Genomic DNA, 22,267 nt, shown 5'->3' on the forward strand with positions numbered 1-22,267 from the left:
CTAACCACTGTGCCATCAGGGAAGTCCACAAATGTACCTTTTTTAATTCATTTGAAAATGTCTTGGGCTTCTGAGGGGGGCTGGGAGTTCCAGCTCCTGATGTGGTCTCCACTGATACAGTGTGTGTTTGGGGTGGTGTGGGGGAAGGACTGTTATTAGTCAGCAGGGATGGAAGTCCCAGCTCTCTGCTTGGCCTTGGCCTTCTCTGAGACCACCAGTGGAGGTGTTGGGGCACTTCATTGCAGCCTGGTGAGGGTGGAAGTCTAGGCTCACACTCATTCTCTGCTAGCATGAGCGAGGTTGGGGGCCATGTTTTTTTGTGGTGCTTGGCTGGACTAGAGCGGTTATTGTCTATCTAGCTACTTTCCTGGTCCTGTGGCTGAGAGAACAGGCTTTTGTTAGGGTTGTATTTTTATCTGTGCCTGTTGGTATTTTGGGGTCACTTGCTCCTTCAGCTTCAAGTTTTGCTATATGAGGCAGAAAGAAAAACCGGGGTACTCACCACTCTCTGTTGTTCCTCGCTGTGTTGTCTGAGGTCCCTAGCTGGTGTGCCTTCCTCTCTCCACCTTTCCGAGAGAGTTTGCTGTGTTTTTTAATATATAATTTCCTGGGGTTTTAGTCATACTTAGTGGGGGGAATTAAAGGAACGTATGTCTGCTCCCTCTTCGAGAAGGCAGCAGAAGTCTCCTCTGAAAATTTAATTTTAAATGGACATATTTATTTCCCCCCACCCATTCTTGTTATAAAAATTGGCAAGATTTAGAAATGAAAGGATAATACATGTTTCCAGTTATCTGAGAAGATCTCTGAGTGTTGTGATGAACTTCCTTCTTTTCTCTGCTGTTTTATTTGTGCCTTTCTGGGATCATGCTGTATTGAGTCCTGTTTTTATGCTTTGTCTCCCGTGTGTATGTAAGCATTTCTCCATATGATGTAAAAGCTCCCTGGGTATCCTGCTAAGTGGCTGTGTCAGATTGTCAGTGATTGGAGTATCATTGATCCATTTACCGGGCCCTGGGACTTGGGTTTGCTTACATGATGCCATGAGCATCTGTGCCCACCGTGTTTGTTCCTATTGCAGTTTGGCATAGATTCACAGACACCTATCAAGGCTTACAGGGGAAAAACATCCATCCATATCTATTTTGAAAAATACGTAACTGCCAGTTTTTTCTTCAGAATCTTCAGAACCAGACACCTCTGCAGTGCTGTCTTAGAGCACTGACTTCTTTCATATTTCACCAATACTGACAGTTACCATCTTTTTCTCATTAAGAGACTTGTCAGGGAGGAAAAAAACTTTTTCTTCTACTCCTCTAAGGTTCAGTGGCTGGGGAACTGCAAATTGAAACTGATAAAAGACAGATTAACAGGTGAAAAATATTTATAGTATATGGCTATGGGATGCCTCACAGAAATGAAAAGAAAACTAGAAGGCAGTCAGACCCAGAGAATTATACCATTTTAACTGCAGGCAATACGTTTGTGAAGAAATGACAAGACAAAGAGGATTTTGAGCTTCAAGGGCTGGTAAATTGTGGGAAGGTAGTTATATGTGGAAACTAATGGAAGATAAAGGTTATTTAGTTAAATTTGTTATGCTGTCTCTGGGCTGATGAAGAGTCTAGGGTTCTGTCTGGTTATTAAGAGTCACATTGCCCTCCCCGGTAGGAGGGGAAGAGTCCTTCACAAAGGAAAATTTACGCCCTGCCTTTAGGCAAGTAGGGGGAGGGTATTTCTTCTGCAGTCTTTCTGTTTCTCCATTGCCTACAGCTCAAAACAGTCCTTAGGCCAAAGTGGCATACTTTGGGGTGGTGTATTCTTACCCCCTTCAAGACCAACATCAAGTTCTTTGCTGCACGCCCTTGTGAGGAGAGCCTGTGGCTTCCTGAGGCTTGTCTTCCACTCTGTGGAACTTGTCTTGGACAGGCTTCCCCCATACTGGCCTATGGCTAGCAGTAAAGCCACTTAAGGGCTGATAACTGTAGACTCTCAGGCTCCACCCCAGACCTGCAGGGGCATAATGTGCATTTTTACCAGGATGCTTGAGTGATTGATATGTACATCCAAATTTGAAAAGCCCAGTTCCAAACGGATTCATCTTTAGAAACTTTTAACATATTATATTTATTTTATTTTTAACTTTTGCTTTGGCATTAATATCAAGCTTGGGGAAGACTGCCAGAATAGAAAAGACTTGCAAATGCTCTTCACTTTAATTCCCCCATTCTGTCACTATCTCTCTCCCTCTCCCTCCTCCTTCTCTGTCTCTTACTCTGTCTCTATCTCAGCCCCAAGGCCCCCCCCCCCAATTTTTTTTCCTGAATCTTTAGGGAGTTATATGCAGACATTCTTCCCCTTTTATCTCTTTGTTCACGCGAGGGGGCATATTTCCTAAAAGCAAGGGCAGTTGCTTACATAACCATAATACAGTTACTACATTCTGGAAATTCAACATTAAAATAATAATCATAGAGCATCATGCTTCCCAATTATTAGTTGTCCTATGTCCAACATTTTCTCCTTGGAATTTCAATGTTTGTCACGGCATCGGTAGTTCTGAAGAGTGAAGACTAGTTGTAGTGGCAGACTCTGCTCAGATAGGTTCTAACTCACGATGAGATTCAGGTTAAACGTTTTGGTGGGAGTGCCAGGCTGGGTTGTCTTCCCCATGTGGCGCGTCGAGGGCACTGAAATGGTGTTCCCCATATGGGTCATGTCAGCTCTGATCTCTGGGTTAAGGGTCTCAGGTGGGGTTTTTTTTTGTTTTTTAAAAAAATAAATTTATTTATTTATTTTTGGCTGCGTTGGGTCTTCATTGCTGCACGAGGGCATTCTCTAGTTGCAGCGAGCGGGGGCTACTCTTCGTTGCGGTACGCGGGCTTGTCATTGCAGTGGCTTCTCTTGTTGAGGAGCATGGGGTCTAGGCACACCAGTAGTTGGGGTCAGTAGTTGTGGCACGTGGCTCAGTAGTTGTGGCTCACGGGCTCAGTAGTTGTGGCGCATGGGCTTAGTTGCTCCGCGGCATGTGGGATCTTCCCGGACCAGGGCTCGAATCCGTGTCCCCTGCATTGGTAGGCGGATTCTTAACCACTGCGCTACCAGGGAAGTCCTTCTCAGGTGGTATTTAATATGACATATATACATATATAAGTTATGTATAATTGTTCCATATTTGTTTATTTTTTATATTAACATTGTTTTTTTAATCTTCACCATAATGATGACCGAAAATGGTGTCTATATTTTTACTTTTTTTAATCTGTTTTTTGAGCTATAATTTGCATATACCTATTTTAAGTGCAAAGTTTAGAGAGCTTTTGACAAGTGTCTACACATGTAACCATTATCCAGTCAAGACACAAAACATCTCCATCACCCCAGAAGTTCCCTTGTGCCCTTTTGCAATAAAGCTGTGCTCTCCTGCCCAGGTCAGCACTGATCTCCTTTTTGTCACAATAGATTTGTTCTTGTTTTAAATTTTACATAAGTGGGATCGTATAGTATGTGGTCTTTGGTGTCAGGCTGCTCTTACTCAACCCAGTATCAGTAGCTTGTCCCTTTTTATTGCTGAGTAATATTCTATTGTATAACTACGTCACAGTTGGTTTATGCAGGGCAGTTGCCTGGTGGTCCAGTGGTTAGGGCTCCATGCTCTCACTGCCGAGGGCTGGCTTCAATCCCTGGTCGGGGAACTAAAATCCTGTAAGTCACGCAGTGCGGCCAAAAACACACACACACACACACACACACACACACACACACAGTTGGTTTATCCATTGACCTGTTGGTGAATATTTGGGTCACTTCCACTTTTGGCTGTTATGAATGAAGCTTGTATGAGCATTCATATACAAGTCTTTTTGTGGATGTATATTTTCCTTTCTCTTGGGCAATTACCTAGGAGTGAAATTGTCATGGGGAAGTGTATATAATTAATTATAGGAGAATTGGCTGTTTTTCTATAATGATTTAACCACTTAGACTCCTACCTGCAATGAATGAAAGTTTCAGTTTTACACATCTTCACCATATCCTGGCATTGTTATTTTAAAAAACATATTTTGGCTATTGAGGTAGATATCTCAATATGGTTTTGATTTGCATTTCTCTGTTGACTAATGAAGTTGGGTGTCTTCATGTGCTTGTGGATCATTTCGACATCTTTTGTGAGGTGTCCAACATTGTCCCTGCTTTTTGGGTTGCTTATCTTATTGTGTTTTAAGAACTTTTTAAAACATATATATTCTGGATAAAGTTCTTTGTCAGATATATGTATTAGGAATATTTTCTAGCAGTCTACAGCTTGCCTTTTCATTGTTTTAATGATGTCTTTTGAAGATTGGATATCTTCAATTTTAATGAGATTGAATTTATCAATTTTTTCTTTTATCATTTAATGCTTTTTGTGTCCTGTCTAACAAATCTTTGTCTACCCCAAGGCCACAAAGATTTTCCTACTGTGTGTTTTATAGTTTCTAGGTTTTACATTTAGGTCTTTGGTTCTTTTTTGTTTTTTCGGTTGTGCAGCGTAGCACGTGGGATCTCTGTTCTGCAACCAGGGATCAAACCCGAGCCCCTGCAGTGGAAGCACGGGGTCTTAACCACTGGACCGCCAGGAAAGTCCCTTTGGTTCTTTTTTTTTTTTTTTTTTTTTTTGGCTGTGTTGGGTCTTCGTTGCTGTGCATGGGCTTTCTCTAGTTACAGCGAGTTGTGGCTTCTCCTGTTGCGGAGCACGGGCTCTAGGTGCGCGGGCTTAGTTGCTCCGCGGCACGTGGGATCTTCCCTGACCAGGGATCGAACCCGTGTCCCCTGCATTGGCAGGCGGATTCTCAACCACTGCACCACCAGGGAAGTCCCCAAAGTGAAGATTGAATAATAGTATTTTATATACATTTTTTTCATGTACTAGTAAAGGTGAACTTTTTTTCATATGTTTTAAAATATTTACTTTCTTGGTTCCCTCACCTTTTTTTATTGGGATGGAAAGCTTTTCCAATTGTGTTGTAAGGGTTCCATATATTTTAAGTACTCTTTGCCTTTCATAAATGGTGTGCCTTTATTCCCAGTTTGTCATTTGTCTTTTAACTTCATTCATGCTTTTTCATTACTATGGATATTTATAATTTTTATGTGGAGTATCTGCCAATTACTTCTTCATATGGCCTCTCTATTTTTAGTGCCGGAAAGCCTTTGCGGGGGTGGGGGAGGCTTCAAATTTTTAATTTTTATGTTCTTTATGATCAAGGATCAGAATCTAGTTTTATTTCTAAGTAATTAGCCAACTGTATCAGGCACATCAGATGAAAGTCATCTTTCTTTTTTCCCCATTGATTAAGGTTGTGTTTTTCTTGTAGATTAAAGTTTTAGGTATACCAAATTTTGTTTCTGGACTTTTTCTTCTCTTCTATGTTGGCCTGTTTTTGTTCCAAAGCCGCATTTCTGATTTTGAAGCTCTTTTCTAAAATGGTCACCTTACTAATTTGTTAAACATTTTCTTACAGTTCTTTATATGTCATTAATATTACTAATTACTCATATCACCATAAAGTGATTGAAACACTTAGATTTTTTTAAAATTGATATAGTGTTTTCTTTTATGATAGTGAAGTATATCCACAGTTGATAACAAGCTGGTTTAAAAAAAAATAGGGAGAGCAACTCATTAGAAAATAGAAAAATAGGCAAAGAAAATAAGTGAGCATCTTAAAGAAGACAAAACCCAACTGGCCAATAAATTCATGAAGAGATGTTCATCAAGGTAAAGGGAGTTACACTGCTGTGATTGCTTCATACCCACAGTGTTGCTAGAACCTTAGATATTTGACAGTACCCAGTGTTGTTGGCAAAAGTGTTTGGAAATAGATGTGCCAATGGATTGCCAGTGGGAGTGTACTTTAGGTACTCCACTTGAAGAAAGATGTGGAAATACTTAATGTCGGTCAAGATGTATGTTCCCAATGTTCCCTCTATACATCTACTCTGGAGACACTCTTACACATGGATGGGGTGACAGAGAGAGTTCACTGAGCTGGGAAAGACTTAAACATTATGACAGAAGAATAATTCTATGAAATTGTATACATTAAAGTCAGTGAACTAGACCTACGTTTATCAACGTGAATAAATCTTAACTAGAATGGTGCATATAAGGCAAGTTTAACATTTAAATACTTACAAAACAGTGCTGTCATTTCAGGCTATATTCAGATGTAGTGGGAGTTTAAAAGCCATGCATAGAATATTAAACACCAAATCCAGAGTGCAGCTTCCCTCTAGGAAGGTCTAGGGGTGGAACTGGGATCAGGAGAAGCTCAGAGGAGACCATAATCCCACCACACCCTTCCAAAGAAAACCTGAAGCAAAGACTGTTACCTATTAATAGTTTATACATCTTAGTAGTGGGTACATGGGTATTTTAGTTCAGGTTTTTTTTGTTGTTTTTTGGCCGTACCACTCAGGTTGCAGGATCTTAGTTCCCCGACCAGGGATTGACTCTGGGCCACCGCAGTGAAAGCGCTGAGGTCCTAACCACTGGACCACCAGGGAATTCCCCAGTTTTTAATCATGTTAAAATATAAATGATACATGCCTAGGTAGGTCTTCAGACACTAGAGAAAAGCATAAAGACGAAAAGAAACCTCACATATGATTCTGCAAAACATTGTGTTCTACGTTCTTTACACACATTTTTGCATACATCTCTAATGATTTCCTTAGGAACATTTCCTAGAAATAGAATTACTGGATCACAGTGTATACTTCTGCTACATTCTCCCAAATATTGTTCAGAAATGTGCAGTTATTTCCAACAGTGTATAAAGGCCTGTTTTCCTACATCCCTAAGTACCCAGGGGAGTATCACACTTTTAATCTTTCCTGATCGAATAGACTTGGGCAAAAAAAAGTATAAATAAGTAATTGTAAACATATGCCTGTGGTAACATAAACATAAGACTGTTGAATTTTATTTATATCCCAGATGACTGACATTTTAAGGCAGTGTATGTTTAGCAAGATTTCTAGGGGCCCATTAGAAAGCTTTAACCCAGCAATTCCCAATCTTGACCTCTTGTCACAGTCACCCGTGAAACTCTTCAAAATATTTTTCCTTGAAAGGGTAATGCTATTTCATAATTCAGAAGGCACTAGGTGATATTACTGAACCAGTATTAAATTTCTCTGTTGTACAGTTTATTTTATTTTATTTTCATAAATTCATTTATTTATTCATTTAAGAAACATTTATTGAAATCTGTTCTGTGCCAGGTGTGTTGGGCATTCAACATACATTATCTCTTAGCCCTCACAATAATACTATCTATCTATCTATTGTTAGCAGTACTATTATTATCAGTTAGCAGTACTATTATTTTTTTTTATTTTACGCACACACACTGTATTTTATTTTTACAAGCGGTAAATAAACTGACACCAAGCGTTGTAAATGGATGACCACAACAAAAAGCAACAATGATTGCAATTACCAAACACGAAACACACTCAGACTATGTCATAATATTGACATTCAGTCCAGTAATCCTCCACTGTAACAGCTCCTTTCCTTTGCAGTGAAAATTGACTAGTATATTCTTTGCCTTGTAGAGCAGTTTCTTGACCATGGCTCTGTTGACATGTGGCTGGATAGTTCTTTGTCGAGTTGGGCCAAAGGGTGTGTTGAGCAGCATCCTTGGCCTCCACCCGCTCGATGCCAGTAGTGCCCACCCCTCAGTGCTGACAAAAATACCTCCAGACATTGCCCGATATCCTCTGGGTGCAGAATCAATCCGCTTGGTTGAGAGCCACTGTGCTAAAAGAATTGTGCTGATGCAGGAGAGTAACATCTTTCTTAGGAGATACACTCTGTCACATGTTGGGGTAACGACCTGTGGTACCTGCAACTCTCCAGGGATCCAGGAGAACAAGTGAACATACCCAATCACCATATATGTGAGAGGGGGAAACGTGACAAAAGGGCCAAATGTTCATTTATTGACTCTAGTTGAACAGTGGTGTATCCTTCATGTTCATTGTATTACTCTCTAGGTTTAATTTTAAAAATTAAAAAGCGTGTATGTGGGGGAGGAAGGGTCCAGAGGTACCAGAGGAGATGCATTGAAAATTCTCCTTACCCAGGTCCCCGCCCATCCGTCTACCCGCCAACCCCCGCACCTGGCACCTGGCCCCCGGGCAACCGTATGGCAGTACTGGTAATATTCCAGAGATTTAGATGCAAGGACATGTGTTTAAAATATTGTGAATTCTTTTTCTTTTTTTAAAAAAACAAAACAAAACAGATGTTAGTATATTATACAGAAGTACTGTGGGTTGCATTTTTACCCCCAAATTTTATTTTGAAGTCCTTTTCAATTAACTGTATAAAGGGCTTTTTTTAAAAAAAAAAAACCCAAATGGAATTTTATTTTAAATGCTTTGTGATTGAAACACTTTGCAGAAAATATGTGCTTGTTAAGCCAATATATAATGACATGCTTAGCAGAAATAATACATGTATGTATTTCTGTTCTTCTGGGATTAGAAGGTACAAACAGAAATGTCAACTAGACCAGTAGTTGTTCATCTTTCACATTTTACTTCTCCCACATATTCTATCAAATGATCAAGGTTCCAGATTATTAAAAACAAAACAAATAATTTTTCAATGACATTTACATTTACCATCAATTGTCATATTAGTATTTAGAGGAAATTTGAGAACCTAGCTTCATGCTCTAACTGGCTAAGAATTACATTTCCATTTTGTAAATGACTTCTTTATTTTTATGGACTCCTGGTATTATGTGGATATGCCATCCTTTCAGAAATTAAAATTAATTTTTGACACATTCTCATGGTTTATAACACAAAGTGTAAGAAAAGTCTCCCTCCTGCGCGTAACCCTGGGGGTCCTAGCACCTTTTGCAGAAGCAGCGACGGTCAAGAGTTTTAGGTGCTGGGCACACAGGGACAATCTAGACAACCTCTGCGCGGGTGCTTTTGTCATGTAACAGTACACCTTGGAGGGCTTCCTACGCGGTACAGAGAAGCCCTTATTCTTTCTAACGGGGGTGTGATCAGGCCTTGTAGGATGTCCTGTAGCTTACTTGAACAGTTCTTTGTTGATGAGCATAGACCTTGTTTTCAGCTTTAACTATTATCTATTATCATCAGTGCTGCAGCGAAGGAGCTCATACAGACCTCATGCTGCACATGTGCAAAATAAACTATAGAGATGGAATCTCTGCATCAAAGGGTGAACACGTGGGCAATCTGGTGGACATTTGCCTGCCTGGGAGTTGTGGGCTGCAGCCTCCCCAGCACTGTGTAGCAAGGCCTGTTCTGTACATCCTTGGCCACCCTGTGAGGCATCCACTGTTTGGATTCTGCCAAACCAGATGCATCCAAGGTGGATCTCAGGCTAGAACTAGGGAATCAGTGTGAGCTCCGGAGCAGCCTGTCTGCTTTTTCTTTCTCGCACCTGCACGTGTTGCTGGGGGCTCTGCCTCAACCCCGTCTTCCTTCCCACTTGTTTGTAGCATCCCTCCCCTAGCTTGTCCCTGGATTCAGGTGTACCTGTTCTCCTGTGGTTTCAGAACCGGGTTTCTTCTTTCAAGGATATGATCTTCTGCTTCTCAGAAGAGGACTGGTCCCTTCTAGACCCTGCCCAGACTGGCTTCTACGGAGAGTTCATCATTGGGGAGGACTACGGAGTCTCACTGCCTCCAAGTAAGACTTAACTCTCCTCTCTCCTGAGACCAGGGACCTAGGGGGCCCACATCTGACCTCACTGTTCACCCCCAAACCCTGATGGGAGGTCACCTGTACACAATGGCCCCAAGGCCACTTTGCAGATTGACCATTGCCTGCTGCTGTGACATGTAAGTTAGGCTTGTTAGCTGGCTGTTTTGCATACAAACCAAATATAACTTGTGTCCCTTGCATTTGCTTTTCTTCTATCTTTCTTGTCCTACGGATCTCTTCATTGCTGTTTTTCTAACTGATAGGCCTGAAAGAGTTGCCCCAGGCCCACAGCTTCCCCTTTAGTGTCCTCCCTCCCCGGCCTGCTCCCTGCTTGCTCTGGTCTTTCCACTTCTCTGTGGCCCTGTGTGGCCCCTGTTGGTGTCATGGCCCGTTGTGTGTCCCTCCAACTTCTCTCTTCTCTACCTGTCCCAGAGTTGCCTGGGACAGGCAGCTTCTCTCTCCTCCCACCCTGGTTTCCTGTGGGAGCAGATCACTGATGAATGTGTATCCTTCCCTTTTCTGTGAATAGATGACCCAGCTGCCCAGCTGGATCTCTCCCAAGGAGAGGAGAATGAGCCCCGTGTTCCAGAGTTGCAGGACCTCCAGGGGAAGGATGTGTCCCAGGTCTCCTACTCAGGTGAGTAATGATACCAGAACTTGGTGAATAGAGCGGGATGGAAGGCCGCTGCCAGCCAGAGGCAGACCTGCTCCCTCTGCCAATTTTCTGCAGCCCTGTGTCACCACTGGACCATGTCTTGGTAGGACAAGTCTTGCCTCGTCCCTCATTCCTTACAGAAAGAATATGGGGATTTTAATTTTGCACTTCATCAACCAGGAACTAGGATGTAATAGGAATATCTTTCTCCTCTGCTATAAGTGACACCTGGCTTGTGCTGACAACCCAGTGGCCCCTCTACCAGTGAGGTCAGATGCTCTCCAGAGGTCAGGTAGGGGAGGAGGAGGGTGTGCCACCTCTTGGCCGGGCACTGGGCACAGTGCCTCTGGCCGCTTCACCTGTCTGCTCCTTCCAGACACATGCTGCAGGTAGTGTGAGGAGAGTGAGGCAGGGGGTGGTGCTGGGGCTTGGTTGACATGACACAGTTCAGCAGCAGCATTTCCCAGCCCCCTCCCCACCCCCAGCTTTCTGTGTCACCAGAGCTTGTGTTTGTAACCACTGTGCTGTAATGCCTCAAGATGTCTGCTCCTTCAGGGGAAAAAGTTCTGTACGGTGTCGTCAGCAGGCCCTTGACCCCTTCCCCTTTGGGACCTAAAGCTGGCACAGAGCAGATCTGTATTTCACTCACTATCCCCACCTGGAACAAGCATCCAGGGCCTCTGGTGTGGCTAGCTTCCCATCCCATCTCTACCCCAGCAGGCCCTGTCCAGGCTGCATTTATGCAGCGTCTGCGTGGAGTACTGGAAATCCCACCACAGAAAATGGAAATGACAGCAGGGATGGCAGTTACTTGTCCACAGTCAAGTGGAAGGGGCAGAACCAGGATCCACATTCCTTCTATCTAGCTTCAAAACCCACGTTCGTGGTGTTGGCCCATTTTGCCTGCAGATTCATTTGCTCAACAGACATTTACTGAGTGGCTGCCCTGAGAGGGAGCCTAGGCCTACTCTTGGATCACAGCCTGGCATCTGTTAAGATGCACCCCCCCCAGGTGGTGCTGCAGCTGCAGGGAAAATCAATGTTTTCATTTTCTTCTCTGGAAAGACTTTCCAAGTCTCCAGCCATTCCAGACAGAAGAAAGAAGAAAACGGGATGAGCCGCAGGTGCCAGAGTTCCAAATCTGCCAGCAGACAGTGCTCCCTCAAAGCACCTGCCCAGGTAAAGGAATGCCTGAGGGTGTGGAGGAGTGTGCCCCTGGATGTGTGATGTGTGGCTTGAGTGTGCATATGTGTGTATATGGTGTGTGGTGTGTATGTGAGCTGTGTGTGCAGGTAGCATGGGGCTGTGATATGGCATGTGGTGATGGCATGTGTGATGTATGTATAGTGTGTCTGGTGTGTTACGTGTGTGAGCGTACATGTGTGGTGTGTATGGTATGTGGCATTGTGTGGTATGCATGTGAGCATGTATGCATGTGTGTGGGCATACACGTGTGAGTGTGTGGTATTTATATACGTGGTATGTGTGTGGTGTGTGCATGTGTGTATAATGTCTGTGAATGTATACGTGCATGGTGTGTGTGTGCGTGCATGCGTGTTGTGTATGTGTATACATTTGTGCTGGTGGTAGGTTCAGGAACTGAACTTTCTGAAATTCCTGCTGACGGTTCCTTGCCAACTGCCTGCCCTAGTTTTGTTTTGCTAGGTTCTCTTCCAGCTCACTGGCAACCTGAGACCCTCCCCTCCTTTCCTTTCTCTTGTGGGTTGAGTCAGGGTGCTGATGTAGTGCTGTTGACCACCTAGTTTGTGTATTTCTTCCCTGAGCAAGGAAGACCAGACTCCCTGGACAAAGTGTTGGAATTAAAGAACAGGTTTGCAGAATGCTGAAAGGGGGACCTCTGGAGAATGTGCTCCAACTGCTCTCAGCAGCATTTAGACTCCGAGTAATGCTGGTAAAAGTTGCCACCTCCAGAGGCGAAGACTAAAATCCCGCCATATTTAATGTCCTCAGTGTTCAGCCATTCTCCCAAATATCACACCCACGTCTCCGGTCCTTACTTAAACCCACTGTGTCATGGAGGACTTTTTGCAGCTATGAAGACTGACTCATGCACAATCTGTGATGCCTTTTGGAGGCAAGATTTGCATGATATTTCGGTATTTCCACCTACCACCATGCAGGGTTCACGACCATTTGTGTTCGCCCCCTATCCTATGCAGACAAAAGGGATTTTATGTTTATGTAAATCTACAGTAGATCTAGGTGGACACGACTCCCTCCCCACAAGCTTGGGTGCTCGCCCCTGGTTTTCTCAGGAGCTTGCTTCTGTATGCTGAGGATGATTATTCACGTGTAGCCCATTCTCAGTGCTGCCTGATGAAAAGCTTGATGCTCGAGATACATTTTGCATCCTCTCCAGCTTCCTCCTGCCCACAGCATGTCTCAGCCCTGGCAGCCCCCTTATAGAATGTGGATAGTCATTAATCCCCAGGGGAGTTTTTTAGCGCCACTCTCCCTTTGCTGGGCTCTGACACAGAGTATACTTTGCAATGGCAAGAAGCTAAGGGTTGCTATCTGAGATCAGTGAGAGATGATAGATTGCAAAGAATAGGCACCGTTTTTATTTTGGTAGCCTTTCCCACACTTCTGACAGCAGGTGAAGGGTCCACATCCCCCCATCCACGCTCACGAGGGACCCTCCCAACCGGTTCCACTTGTGTCAGTCCAACCAACACATTATAATGCTGCCACTGCGATGGAATATCTTTTTTTTAATTTATTTATTTTATTTATTCTTTTTTTTGGAGGGGGGGACTGCGTTGGGTCTTCGTTGCTGCGCGCAGGCTTTCTCTAGTTGAGGCGAGCGGGGGCTACTCTTCATTTTGGTGTGCGGGCTTCTCACTGCAGTGGCTTCTCTTGTTGCAGAGCACGGGCTCTAGGCGCACGGGCTTCAGTAGTTGTGGCACACGGGCTAAGTAGTTGTGGCTCACCGGCTTAGTTGCTCCGTGGCATGTGGGATCTTCCCGGAGGGCTCGAACCCATGTCCCCTGCATTGGCAGGTGGATTCTTAACCACTGCGCCACCAGGAAGCCCAGAATATCTTTTCTTGTTTACTGTGTTTTCTCTGTGAATTGCCTAGTTAATATTCTTTAGTCCTTTTTTTTCTTTTTTGCCCCTTCTCCCTTCACATTTGGTAAGCTCTATGTCTTTATGTCCAAAGCACTGCACCAGTGTAAGGTCTTTACATGATTTGTGCATTATATCCTTACTTCACCTTCTGAGATAGATACCGTCTCAGCCAGCACAGGCTACTATAGCAAAATACCATAGAGGTATTTTCTATTAAACAATAGAAGTTTATTTCTCACAGTTCTGGAAATTGAGAAGTCTGAGATCAAGTCAACAGCAGATTCATTGTATGGTGAGGGCTCTCTTCCTGGGTTGTAGTTGACTGCCTTCTCCCTATGTGCTTGTATGACCTTTCCTTGGTGCATGCTCATGGAGACAGAGCTCTTGTCTCTTCCTCTCCTTATAAAGGTACTAATCCCATCACAAAGGTCCCGCCTTCAAGATCTCATATAAACCTAATTACCTTCCAAAGACCCCACCTCCCATACCATCTCATTGGGAGTTAGTGCTTCGACATACAAATTCTGGGGTGGGGACACAAACTCTTGGCCCATAACAGGTACTATGATGTCTCCATTCTGCAGCTGGGACCCCCAAGCTGAAGTCTCTTGCCCAGGCAGCATCTGGCACTCACAGGCTGTATCAGACTGAGGATCTGAACCCACGTTACAGGGCTCCAGACCCGTGCTCTTAATTCCACATTTGCCTGCCTTTTCCACGAATTAGTAGAAACTCAAAATTGTGGGTCTCAATCTGTTGCCTCTTAGTATTTGTACATAATTCCTCCTGTTTTTTAACTTTGTTTATGTGTCTTTTAGGACATAAATGGTTTTCTAAAAGCGTTTTTAATAGGTAAATGCAGTTATTCATCTCTCTTTTTTTTTTTTAAGTATTTATTTATTTATTTATTTATGGCTGTGTTGGGTCTTCGATTCTGTGCGAGGGCTTTCTCTAGCTGCGGCAAGCGGGGACCACTCTTCATCGCGGTGCGCGGGCCTCTCACTATCACGGCCTCTCTTGTTGCGGAGCACAGGCTGCAGACGCGCAGGTTCAGTAATTGTGGCTCACAGGCCCAGCTGCTCCGCGGCATGTGGGATCTTCCCAGACCAGGGCTCGAACCCGTGTCCCCTGTATTGGCAGGCAGATTCTTAACCACTGCGCCACCAGGGAAGCCCTTCATCTCTTTTTCGATTTTGTGTCTTGCTGAAGAAAGCCTCCCCATCCTAACATTATAAGAATATATTAGTTATAATGCCTTTATTTGTTTATTTTTTAAAATCTAGCTTCCTGTCCTCCCTGCTTCTCTCCTTAGCACCCCCAGCTGACAGGGAATGATTCATTCCCAGGCCACATATTGCCCTTCTTGAGGAGTTAGCCATCTACCTGGTCATGGGCTTTTTCCCCCTGAAAACACACAGCATCCTGGTTGTTCCCTGGCCATGGAACATCATAGCCAGAGGCTTTGGCATGCAGCACCCACCCCCCCTACCCCCAGTGGAGCTCAATTCCCCTGAGCCTTGGTCTACTTTATCTCTCGGTTTTAAATTTTTCTCCTGTAAGACAGAGATAATAGTCATAGCTACCTTGTGGAGTTATTATTGTTGAGGATTAAATGATTTAATACATGTAAAAGCACTTACACCAATAGCTTCCCTGTTTTCTCTACCATCATCCTAACAGCCAATTCAGCCTCCCTCTCCCCTCCTCTCCACCCCCCGCACCCCTTGCGCCCATCAGTGCTGAGCTGAGACATCCCTGGTGTTGAAACGCTCTTTCTCTGTGGTGTTTTGGGCAACACATCTATGAGTTTCATCTCATCTGCTAGGAATTCTTTACACTGTTGTGTCAATGGCACACAACACTATTGTTGATTTATTTCCTCCTTTTTAGAAACTATGCATCTATTTTTGGTCACTTCATCTGATTTAAGGGGATGTCATCCTATATGCACTGTATTAGTCTCCTAGGACAGCTGTAATAAAGTACCACAGACTGGGAGGCTCGAACAACAGAAATTGATTTTCTCAACATTCTGGCAGCTTAGAAGATTGAGATCAAGGTTTCAGTAGAGTAGGTTTCTCCTAAGGCCTCTCTTCTTGGCTTGTAGACAGCTGTCTTCTCCCTGTGTTTCCACGTGCTCATCTCTCTGCATGTCTGTGTCCTGACCTCCTCTTCTTACAAGGATACCTGTTGGATTAGGTCCTGCCCTGTTGACTTCATTTTAACTTAATTACCTCTTTTTTTTAAAAAATTATTTATTCATTTATTTAATATTTGGCTGCATTGGGTCTTCGCTGCTGCGTGCGGGTTTTCTCTATTTGCTGAGAGCGGGAGCTACTCTTTGTTGCAGCACGCGAGCTCAGTAGTTGTGGCTCACAGGCTCTAGAGCGCAGGCTCAGTAGTTGTGACGCACGGGCTTAGTTGCTCGCGCGGCATGTGGGATCTTCCCGGACCAGGGCTAGATCCCATGTCCCCCGCGTTGGCAGGCAGATTCTTAACCACTGTGCCACCAGGGAAGCCCCCACTTAATTATCTCTTGAAAGACCTTATCTCCAAATATAGTCACATTCTGAGGTGCTAGGGGTTAAGACTTCAACATACGTATTTTTAAGAGGAAGAGGATGCAGTTCAGCCTATAACACTTCACCCTCTGTTCCCCCATGATTCGTGCTTCTCATATGCACAATACATTCACCCTATCCCAACATTCCTTAACGTATTCCAGCATCATCAAGATTTAATCTAAATCAGGTTTGGGTGAAATTCAAGGTGTACTCACTTCCAGCTGTGAACCTGTGAATCCAGACATCAGGTTATGTGCTTCCAAAATGCAATGGTAAGACAGGCAGAGAGTAGACACTCTCATTCCAAAAGGGAGAGATTGAAAAGAAGAAAGGCTGATGGCTCCCAAGCAAGTCTGAATCCTAGCAGGGCAAATTCCGTTAGATTTTAGGGCTTGAGATTCATCTTTGGCTCAGTGCTGTGTCCACACTCTGGGCCTGTGGATGCAGTGGCAGTCCTGTCAACCTCTGAACTGCCTTTGGGGCTGGTCTTCCTTTTCCTTCAAGGTTGATGCATGTTTGCAGCCAGATAGCTCTATTAGTTTGTTCTAGAAGTTCTGAGAGCCTGCCTTCAGTTCATCCTGTCTCCTTCCTTTTTATTCCAAGATGGCAGTGTTTCGGCTCATATAACGTTCTTAGAAACACTGTTGGCCTCCCCTGCAATTTATAGTAGTTCAGACCGTCAGACAAGAGGGTCCTCTACAGACCATTCCTGGATTATCTCATCTCCATTCCTGGCTTCTGAGAGGTTGATTGGATCCAAGGTTGTCCTGCCACACCCAGAATATACTTTCTCATTTTTTGCAGGATAGGTAGGCTGAAAATTTTCTAAATCTTCAAGTCTTCCCTTCCCACTCCCCAGTCTCACGTTCTACCCAGTCCCCCTCACACTTGTCTTGTGATGTATGGACAGATACCCCCATGGACTCTGCCCCTCCCATTGTCTCTCCTGCTCTCTGTGGCTTTGGGTCTTCCTGCTATGCTCTGTCCGGTTTCACCTGCTCTCACTTTCCCTGAGCTGCCAGAACTCTCCTCTCTCCAGCAATTAAGTCCAGAATAACCATATTCCTACTAATATCTTGAAGGGCCTGGCACCACTGCCCCCCACCCCTGTTTTAGACCTGAGCCCCACATTTCACAAAAGTGAGGAAACAGTCCTGAGGAGAGCTGCGCAGTGGGCTCTGGGCTGCAGGCCAGGACTTCATACCGGGCTCCCCACTGCCCACCCACTTCCTCCCCACGGTACAGCTTTCCAACATCACAGGCTTGGGATCCATCGAACGAGCTTCTTCTAGTCAGTTTATGAAGTCCAGGACATCTCTACGCATCACCACTAGTGGCTGTTGCTGGGCCTCTGATACGACACTGAGAGGGAGAGATGATCTTGGGCAGTCTGGGACCATTGAACAGCCCTGACATCACAGCAGGGCTCAACTCCACTTCAGCCCTGAGCCCTTGGGCACATCACCCGAATTTGCCTGTGTTTATAATGTGGCAAATAAGGTATCACTGGGTGTGTCCAGGAGCAAATGGGACTGTGCACGTCAGAAGTCTTGCACAATCCCTGGGGCATTTAAGTGCTCAGAGTATGGTAGCTGGCAGCTTCTTGGCAGTCTGTTTATAGAATCTAGGGTCTTCCTCTCTCTCAAGGCTTTTAATGTACCCTGACAGATTTTTCCCCACGCCTGGTTAAGGAAGTCAAGGTTAAGTGATGTGTAAATGGTCAAGAGTTAACACGGATAGATACAAACTCTTAGAGCTTGGAGGGGTCTCAGTGGCTAGAAAAAAAAAAAAAAAGATTGGGTCTGGGGGCTTAGGAGAAAAGGGTAGGGAAGGGGGAGAGAGGAGAAAGAGGTACCCAGGATATGTTGGCACAGTGTGGCTAAGGGTTTCCTTGCCACTAGATACACCAGAGGTATCTGCAACCGGAAGATCCCTTGCAAAAATGAGGATTTCTGGACCCACGCTGAACCTTCCTGGGTAGGGTTCGTAGGGGCTAGGGTGTGGCCTGGGCAGCACCACTGACCCCCATGTTGCTTTCTGGTAGCCGGAGGTGATGCACCATTTCCCGACAACAGCCTGGATGAGGAGGTGACCATCGAGATTGTTCTATCCAGCTCTGGGGACGAGGACTCCCAGCTCGGCCCCTACTGCACAGACGAGCTGCAGAGCCCCACGGAGAAACAGCACAGCCTCCCTACCTCCCACCGGAGCGGCCCTGAGTCAGGGGGTGAGGTGCAGACCTCCTCCAAAAAGTCCTACGTGTGCCCGAACTGTGGCAAAATCTTCCGCTGGAGGGTCAACTTCATCCGGCACCTGCGGAGTCGCAGGGAGCAGGAGAAGCCCCACGAGTGCTCGGTGTGTGGGGAGCTGTTCAGTGACAGCGAGGACCTAGACGGGCACCTGGAGACCCACGAGGTCCAGAAACCTTTTAGGTGCGGTGCCTGTGGGAAGAGCTTCCGCCTCAACTCCCACCTGCTCTCCCACAGGCGGATACACTTGCAGCCAGACAGACTCGAGCTACTGAAGAAGAGAGAGCAGGAGGCATCGGGGACGATGGGCGGGGATTCCGACGCCCTACTGGCGAAGGGCAAGGCCAAGCTGCGCTTCCAGTGCTGTGACTGCGGGAAGGTGTTCCAGCGTCCCGACCACCTGGCCCGGCACCGCAGTAGCACTCACGTGGACAAGTCCCGGCCCTTTCAGTGCCGGTACTGCGTCAAAAGCTTTTCCCAGAACTCTGACCTTCTCCGCCACCAGCGCCTGCACATGAAGCGCCGGTCCAAGCAGGCGCTGAACTCCTACTGAGTCAAGGGCGCACACGTTGTTGGGTGCAGCTCCAGCCTGGGTAGAGCACCTCCCGCTCATGCTCGGTCCTGACTGGTTCCAGACTCCTCCCCAGGACAGAGACCACATCCTCCTGACCTTTACTCTCAGGTAGAAATGAGATCGTGGCCAGTGGAGCATTTGTTCTGTCTCTGCTGTGCCAGAAGCCGGGAGGGCGTGTCGCCACCAGCTCTGACTTGCCCAGTGTTTTCGGGTCTAGGAGAACCCTGTCCAGTGCTTCCCAAGCGGTGGAGGGACTGGGGCGCCCCCTACCACAGTGACCCCTTGGTAGGGGGGCGTCTGTCCCTTACCAACCAACTTTCAATATACTCCCATCCTGTGCTGTCTGAATGCCCACCCCATCCTGAGGTCTGGAGGTAACTGTACTTTTACCTGACAGCAAGAAGCTGCAGATGAGGTGATGGGTTAGGAGGAAGGCAGGAAGGCGGGGTGGGACCCGTGGGCACAGGGGCAGTAGGGCCAAGCACACCAAACCATGTCATGTCATCAGAAGTCTGAGTTCTGGTCACCATCTGGTCCACAAGAACACCTCAAAATTATGAGATGGCCCTTTCAGGCTCAGAAGCCTTGGTGGGGGGCTTTATAGCTTCTTGCCAAATGGAAACCTTTTATTTGTGATGGAGGCTGGTTATTAGGGATTGTGAGCTCACTTAAGGCAAAGCCCACATTTTAAATTGTATGTTGGCATGGCACACACTCCCCGAAGTGTCCTTTCTTTGTACCCTGAAGGTCCTTGGTATATGCTTGTGGGTTAGAAGTGAAGTCATCATCATTTGAAAGGCACTTAAGTTTCCTTTCCCATTGGGTCGTGTCTAGGAAAGGGGAGCTCAGCTCCGGTGAATGAGAGGTTCTTTGGCTGGGTGAGCTGAGCAGGGGAAACAACAGAACCTTTGGTGAAGTCATTCTCTACGTATATATTAACTTAGTGTGCCAGTTGTATTAGTTCATTAGGGCTGCTGTAATAAAGTACCAAAAACTGGATGGCTTAGAACAACAGAAATTCATCGTCTCAGTTCTGGAGGCCAGAAGTCCAAGATCAGGGTGTCAGCAGGGTTGGTTTCTTGTAAAGGAAGGATCTGCTCCATGCCTCTCCATTAGCTTTGATGATTACTGACAATTGTTGATATTCTTTGTCTTGTTGAAGCATCACCCCATCTCAACCTTCATCTTTACATGGTGTTCCTGTGTATGTGTCTGTCTCCAAATTTCTCCTTTTTATAAAGACACTAGTCATATTGGATTAGGGCCTACCCTAGTGTTTCCAGTATGTTCCCATCTTAATTAATTGTATCTGCAATGACCCTATTTCCAAATAAGGTCACATTCTGAGGTACTGGGGTTAGGACTTCAACATGAATTTGGGGGGGATGGGGAGACACAATTTAACCCCTAAAACCAGATAATCCTGAGGTTCTGCTGTCATTGCTGATTCACAGGTGAGTCAATACAAACTTGAGTTAGCTTGCTCTCAGTTCTATTGGAAGCAGGATTCAGATCCAAGCTTCTGCTCCCAGGGTGGATGTCCTTTGCATATAGCCTTTAAATTTCATTGCCTGGGGTTCTGGACTGGGAGTGACCACTGGTAGTGAAACCGCAAGCAATGAAAACCATGGTTTTGTTCCTGGCAGACTGGCCAGGTTGGCTCAGCTCAATATGAGAAAGCACAGAGGCTATAGAGTACCAGTGACTAAATCAGAAAGCCAGCCACCAGGCATGCGTTTTGTATTTGTATGTCAGGTCCCATTAGCAGGCAGGAAGGCTGGGCAAATGAATGCAAGGCCCTTTGTTCCTTGTCAGCCACTTCATTGTCATGTTGAGAGACCCTGCTGCCACAAACTCAGTGAAAGAGTTACAAGGTTTTATAGTTATGATTACTGTGCCTGTGTAGATTCATCTACATACCCAGGAACAGTAAATGCAATAAAATAATTTGGTCGTACCCTGAACAAGAAATAAACTATTGAGGCTCTTTGTTTTCTACATAGTTTGCCTCTTGGATTGATCTGCCAGGAAAAGGGAAAAATATGAATCTTGAAGGCCAAGGGAGGGGAAAATTCCAAATAGAACCCAGATTCCGTGTACATTTACCCCGCCCACCTGTGCACTCTTGCCCAAGGATTCCATTAAGAGGGGAGGTTATGAACCCAAGAGGAACACTCCTCTACTTGGTGTATTTTATCTGAAAATCATAAGAAAGTAAGGGAATGTGACAGAATTGAAACCTATGGGGACGCTGTGCATCTGTTCAGTACCCACCAAATATTGTGAGGGAGTCCCCCATTCACTTACGCAGATCTGACCAAGGTACTTAGCTAATCAGAAGGATACCTTCCCCCTGGATTCAGAAACCCTACTGGGTGATGCAACTCAAATCCCAGGTTCTTTCCATGCAGAAGAACCAATGCGGTTACCTGCTGTGGAGAAAGCTCCTCCAGAAGATAGAAGAACTGACCGACTTAGTCCCTCCCCACCCTGGGTAGCTGGGCAGACAGGTGAGCTATGTTTCTACCTTGCCAAGGATGTTCAGAGACCCCACATCTGAAGAACATCTGTCCTCCCTGATCATCTGACCCCTTGGCACTGTTCCCATAAATTCACAGGTGCATAATAAAAATTCGACTCACTGAATTAATATTTGCGTTTGACTTTTCATTTTAGTTAAAAAAGTAACAAGTAGCACAGCTCAGAGAGATGGTCAGTTGGCCTGACAGAAGTTGAGGTGGGAGGATGCTGAAAATGGCCCTCTGGATGTCAGGCATCACCTTGTGAAACTTCTGGGTCTCAGATAGATAGTTCTGGTCACCTGATCTGACTTCTCTAGAGGAGAGAGGAAGTAACTGCTTCTTTACACCAGGGATGGGATGAACTCCTGGTAACACCATAGCTGTTTCACCCAACCTCTGCCATTTTCATATAGCCTCTGTCTCCTGACCTCTTGCCACAGCTGGGAAAAACAAAGATAAAGCCAGTGGTGGGAAGGTCCCTTGCTATTCTTAAGTCAAATCATGACACAAGTGGAAGAGAAGGCACAAGTCTGTGCCTCCCTTGGACTTGGAGATTGGTCCTGGTTGCTTTTCTCCTATGAGATAGTTTCCCTTCTCTACCAAAAGCAGAGTTTTGATCAGGCACAAACACTTCTGCTTGCAGCATAATGGAGGGAATTTGATGACATTTTTGTCACCTCCCCAGTTCCATCAAATAAACCCAGGTGCATTTTCTATTAGTAACAAAAGTTGATACTGTTTTGTCTTATAAGGAATGGTCAGTGCCTACCAGTGCTCCAATGCAAACAAGTCTACAGATTAGGTAACATGCATAAGAAGGCAGCTTAGCTGGCAAAGGAGCATTGGGAGGAAGACTGGATGACCAGGCTCTC

At 45.3% G+C, this 22,267-nt stretch overlaps 1 protein-coding gene across 3 annotated transcripts in view; it reads left to right on the forward strand.

Moving 5' to 3' along the window:
- The window catches only part of ZNF496 (zinc finger protein 496), a 37,491-nt gene extending 15,972 nt beyond the window's left edge, over positions 1–21,519 (forward strand). For 2 of the 3 annotated variants that reach the window (XM_082457710.1, XM_082457709.1), the window contains exons 7-10: positions 9,594–9,726; positions 10,271–10,378; positions 11,462–11,575; positions 18,095–21,519. In XM_082457710.1, the coding sequence (XP_082313836.1) occupies positions 9,594–9,726; positions 10,271–10,378; positions 11,462–11,575; positions 18,095–18,852 (1,113 nt within the window). In that variant the 3' untranslated portion in view covers positions 18,853–21,519. The remainder of the gene's footprint in view (positions 1–9,593; positions 9,727–10,270; positions 10,379–11,461; positions 11,576–18,094) is intronic. The other variant, XM_082457711.1, reaches the window with a different exon arrangement.
- Positions 21,520–22,267: the final 748 nt, after the last annotated feature.

This window comes from Balaenoptera physalus, assembly GCF_965194825.1.
Source record: "Balaenoptera physalus genome assembly, chromosome: 3".
NCBI lineage: Eukaryota > Metazoa > Chordata > Mammalia > Artiodactyla > Balaenopteridae > Balaenoptera > Balaenoptera physalus.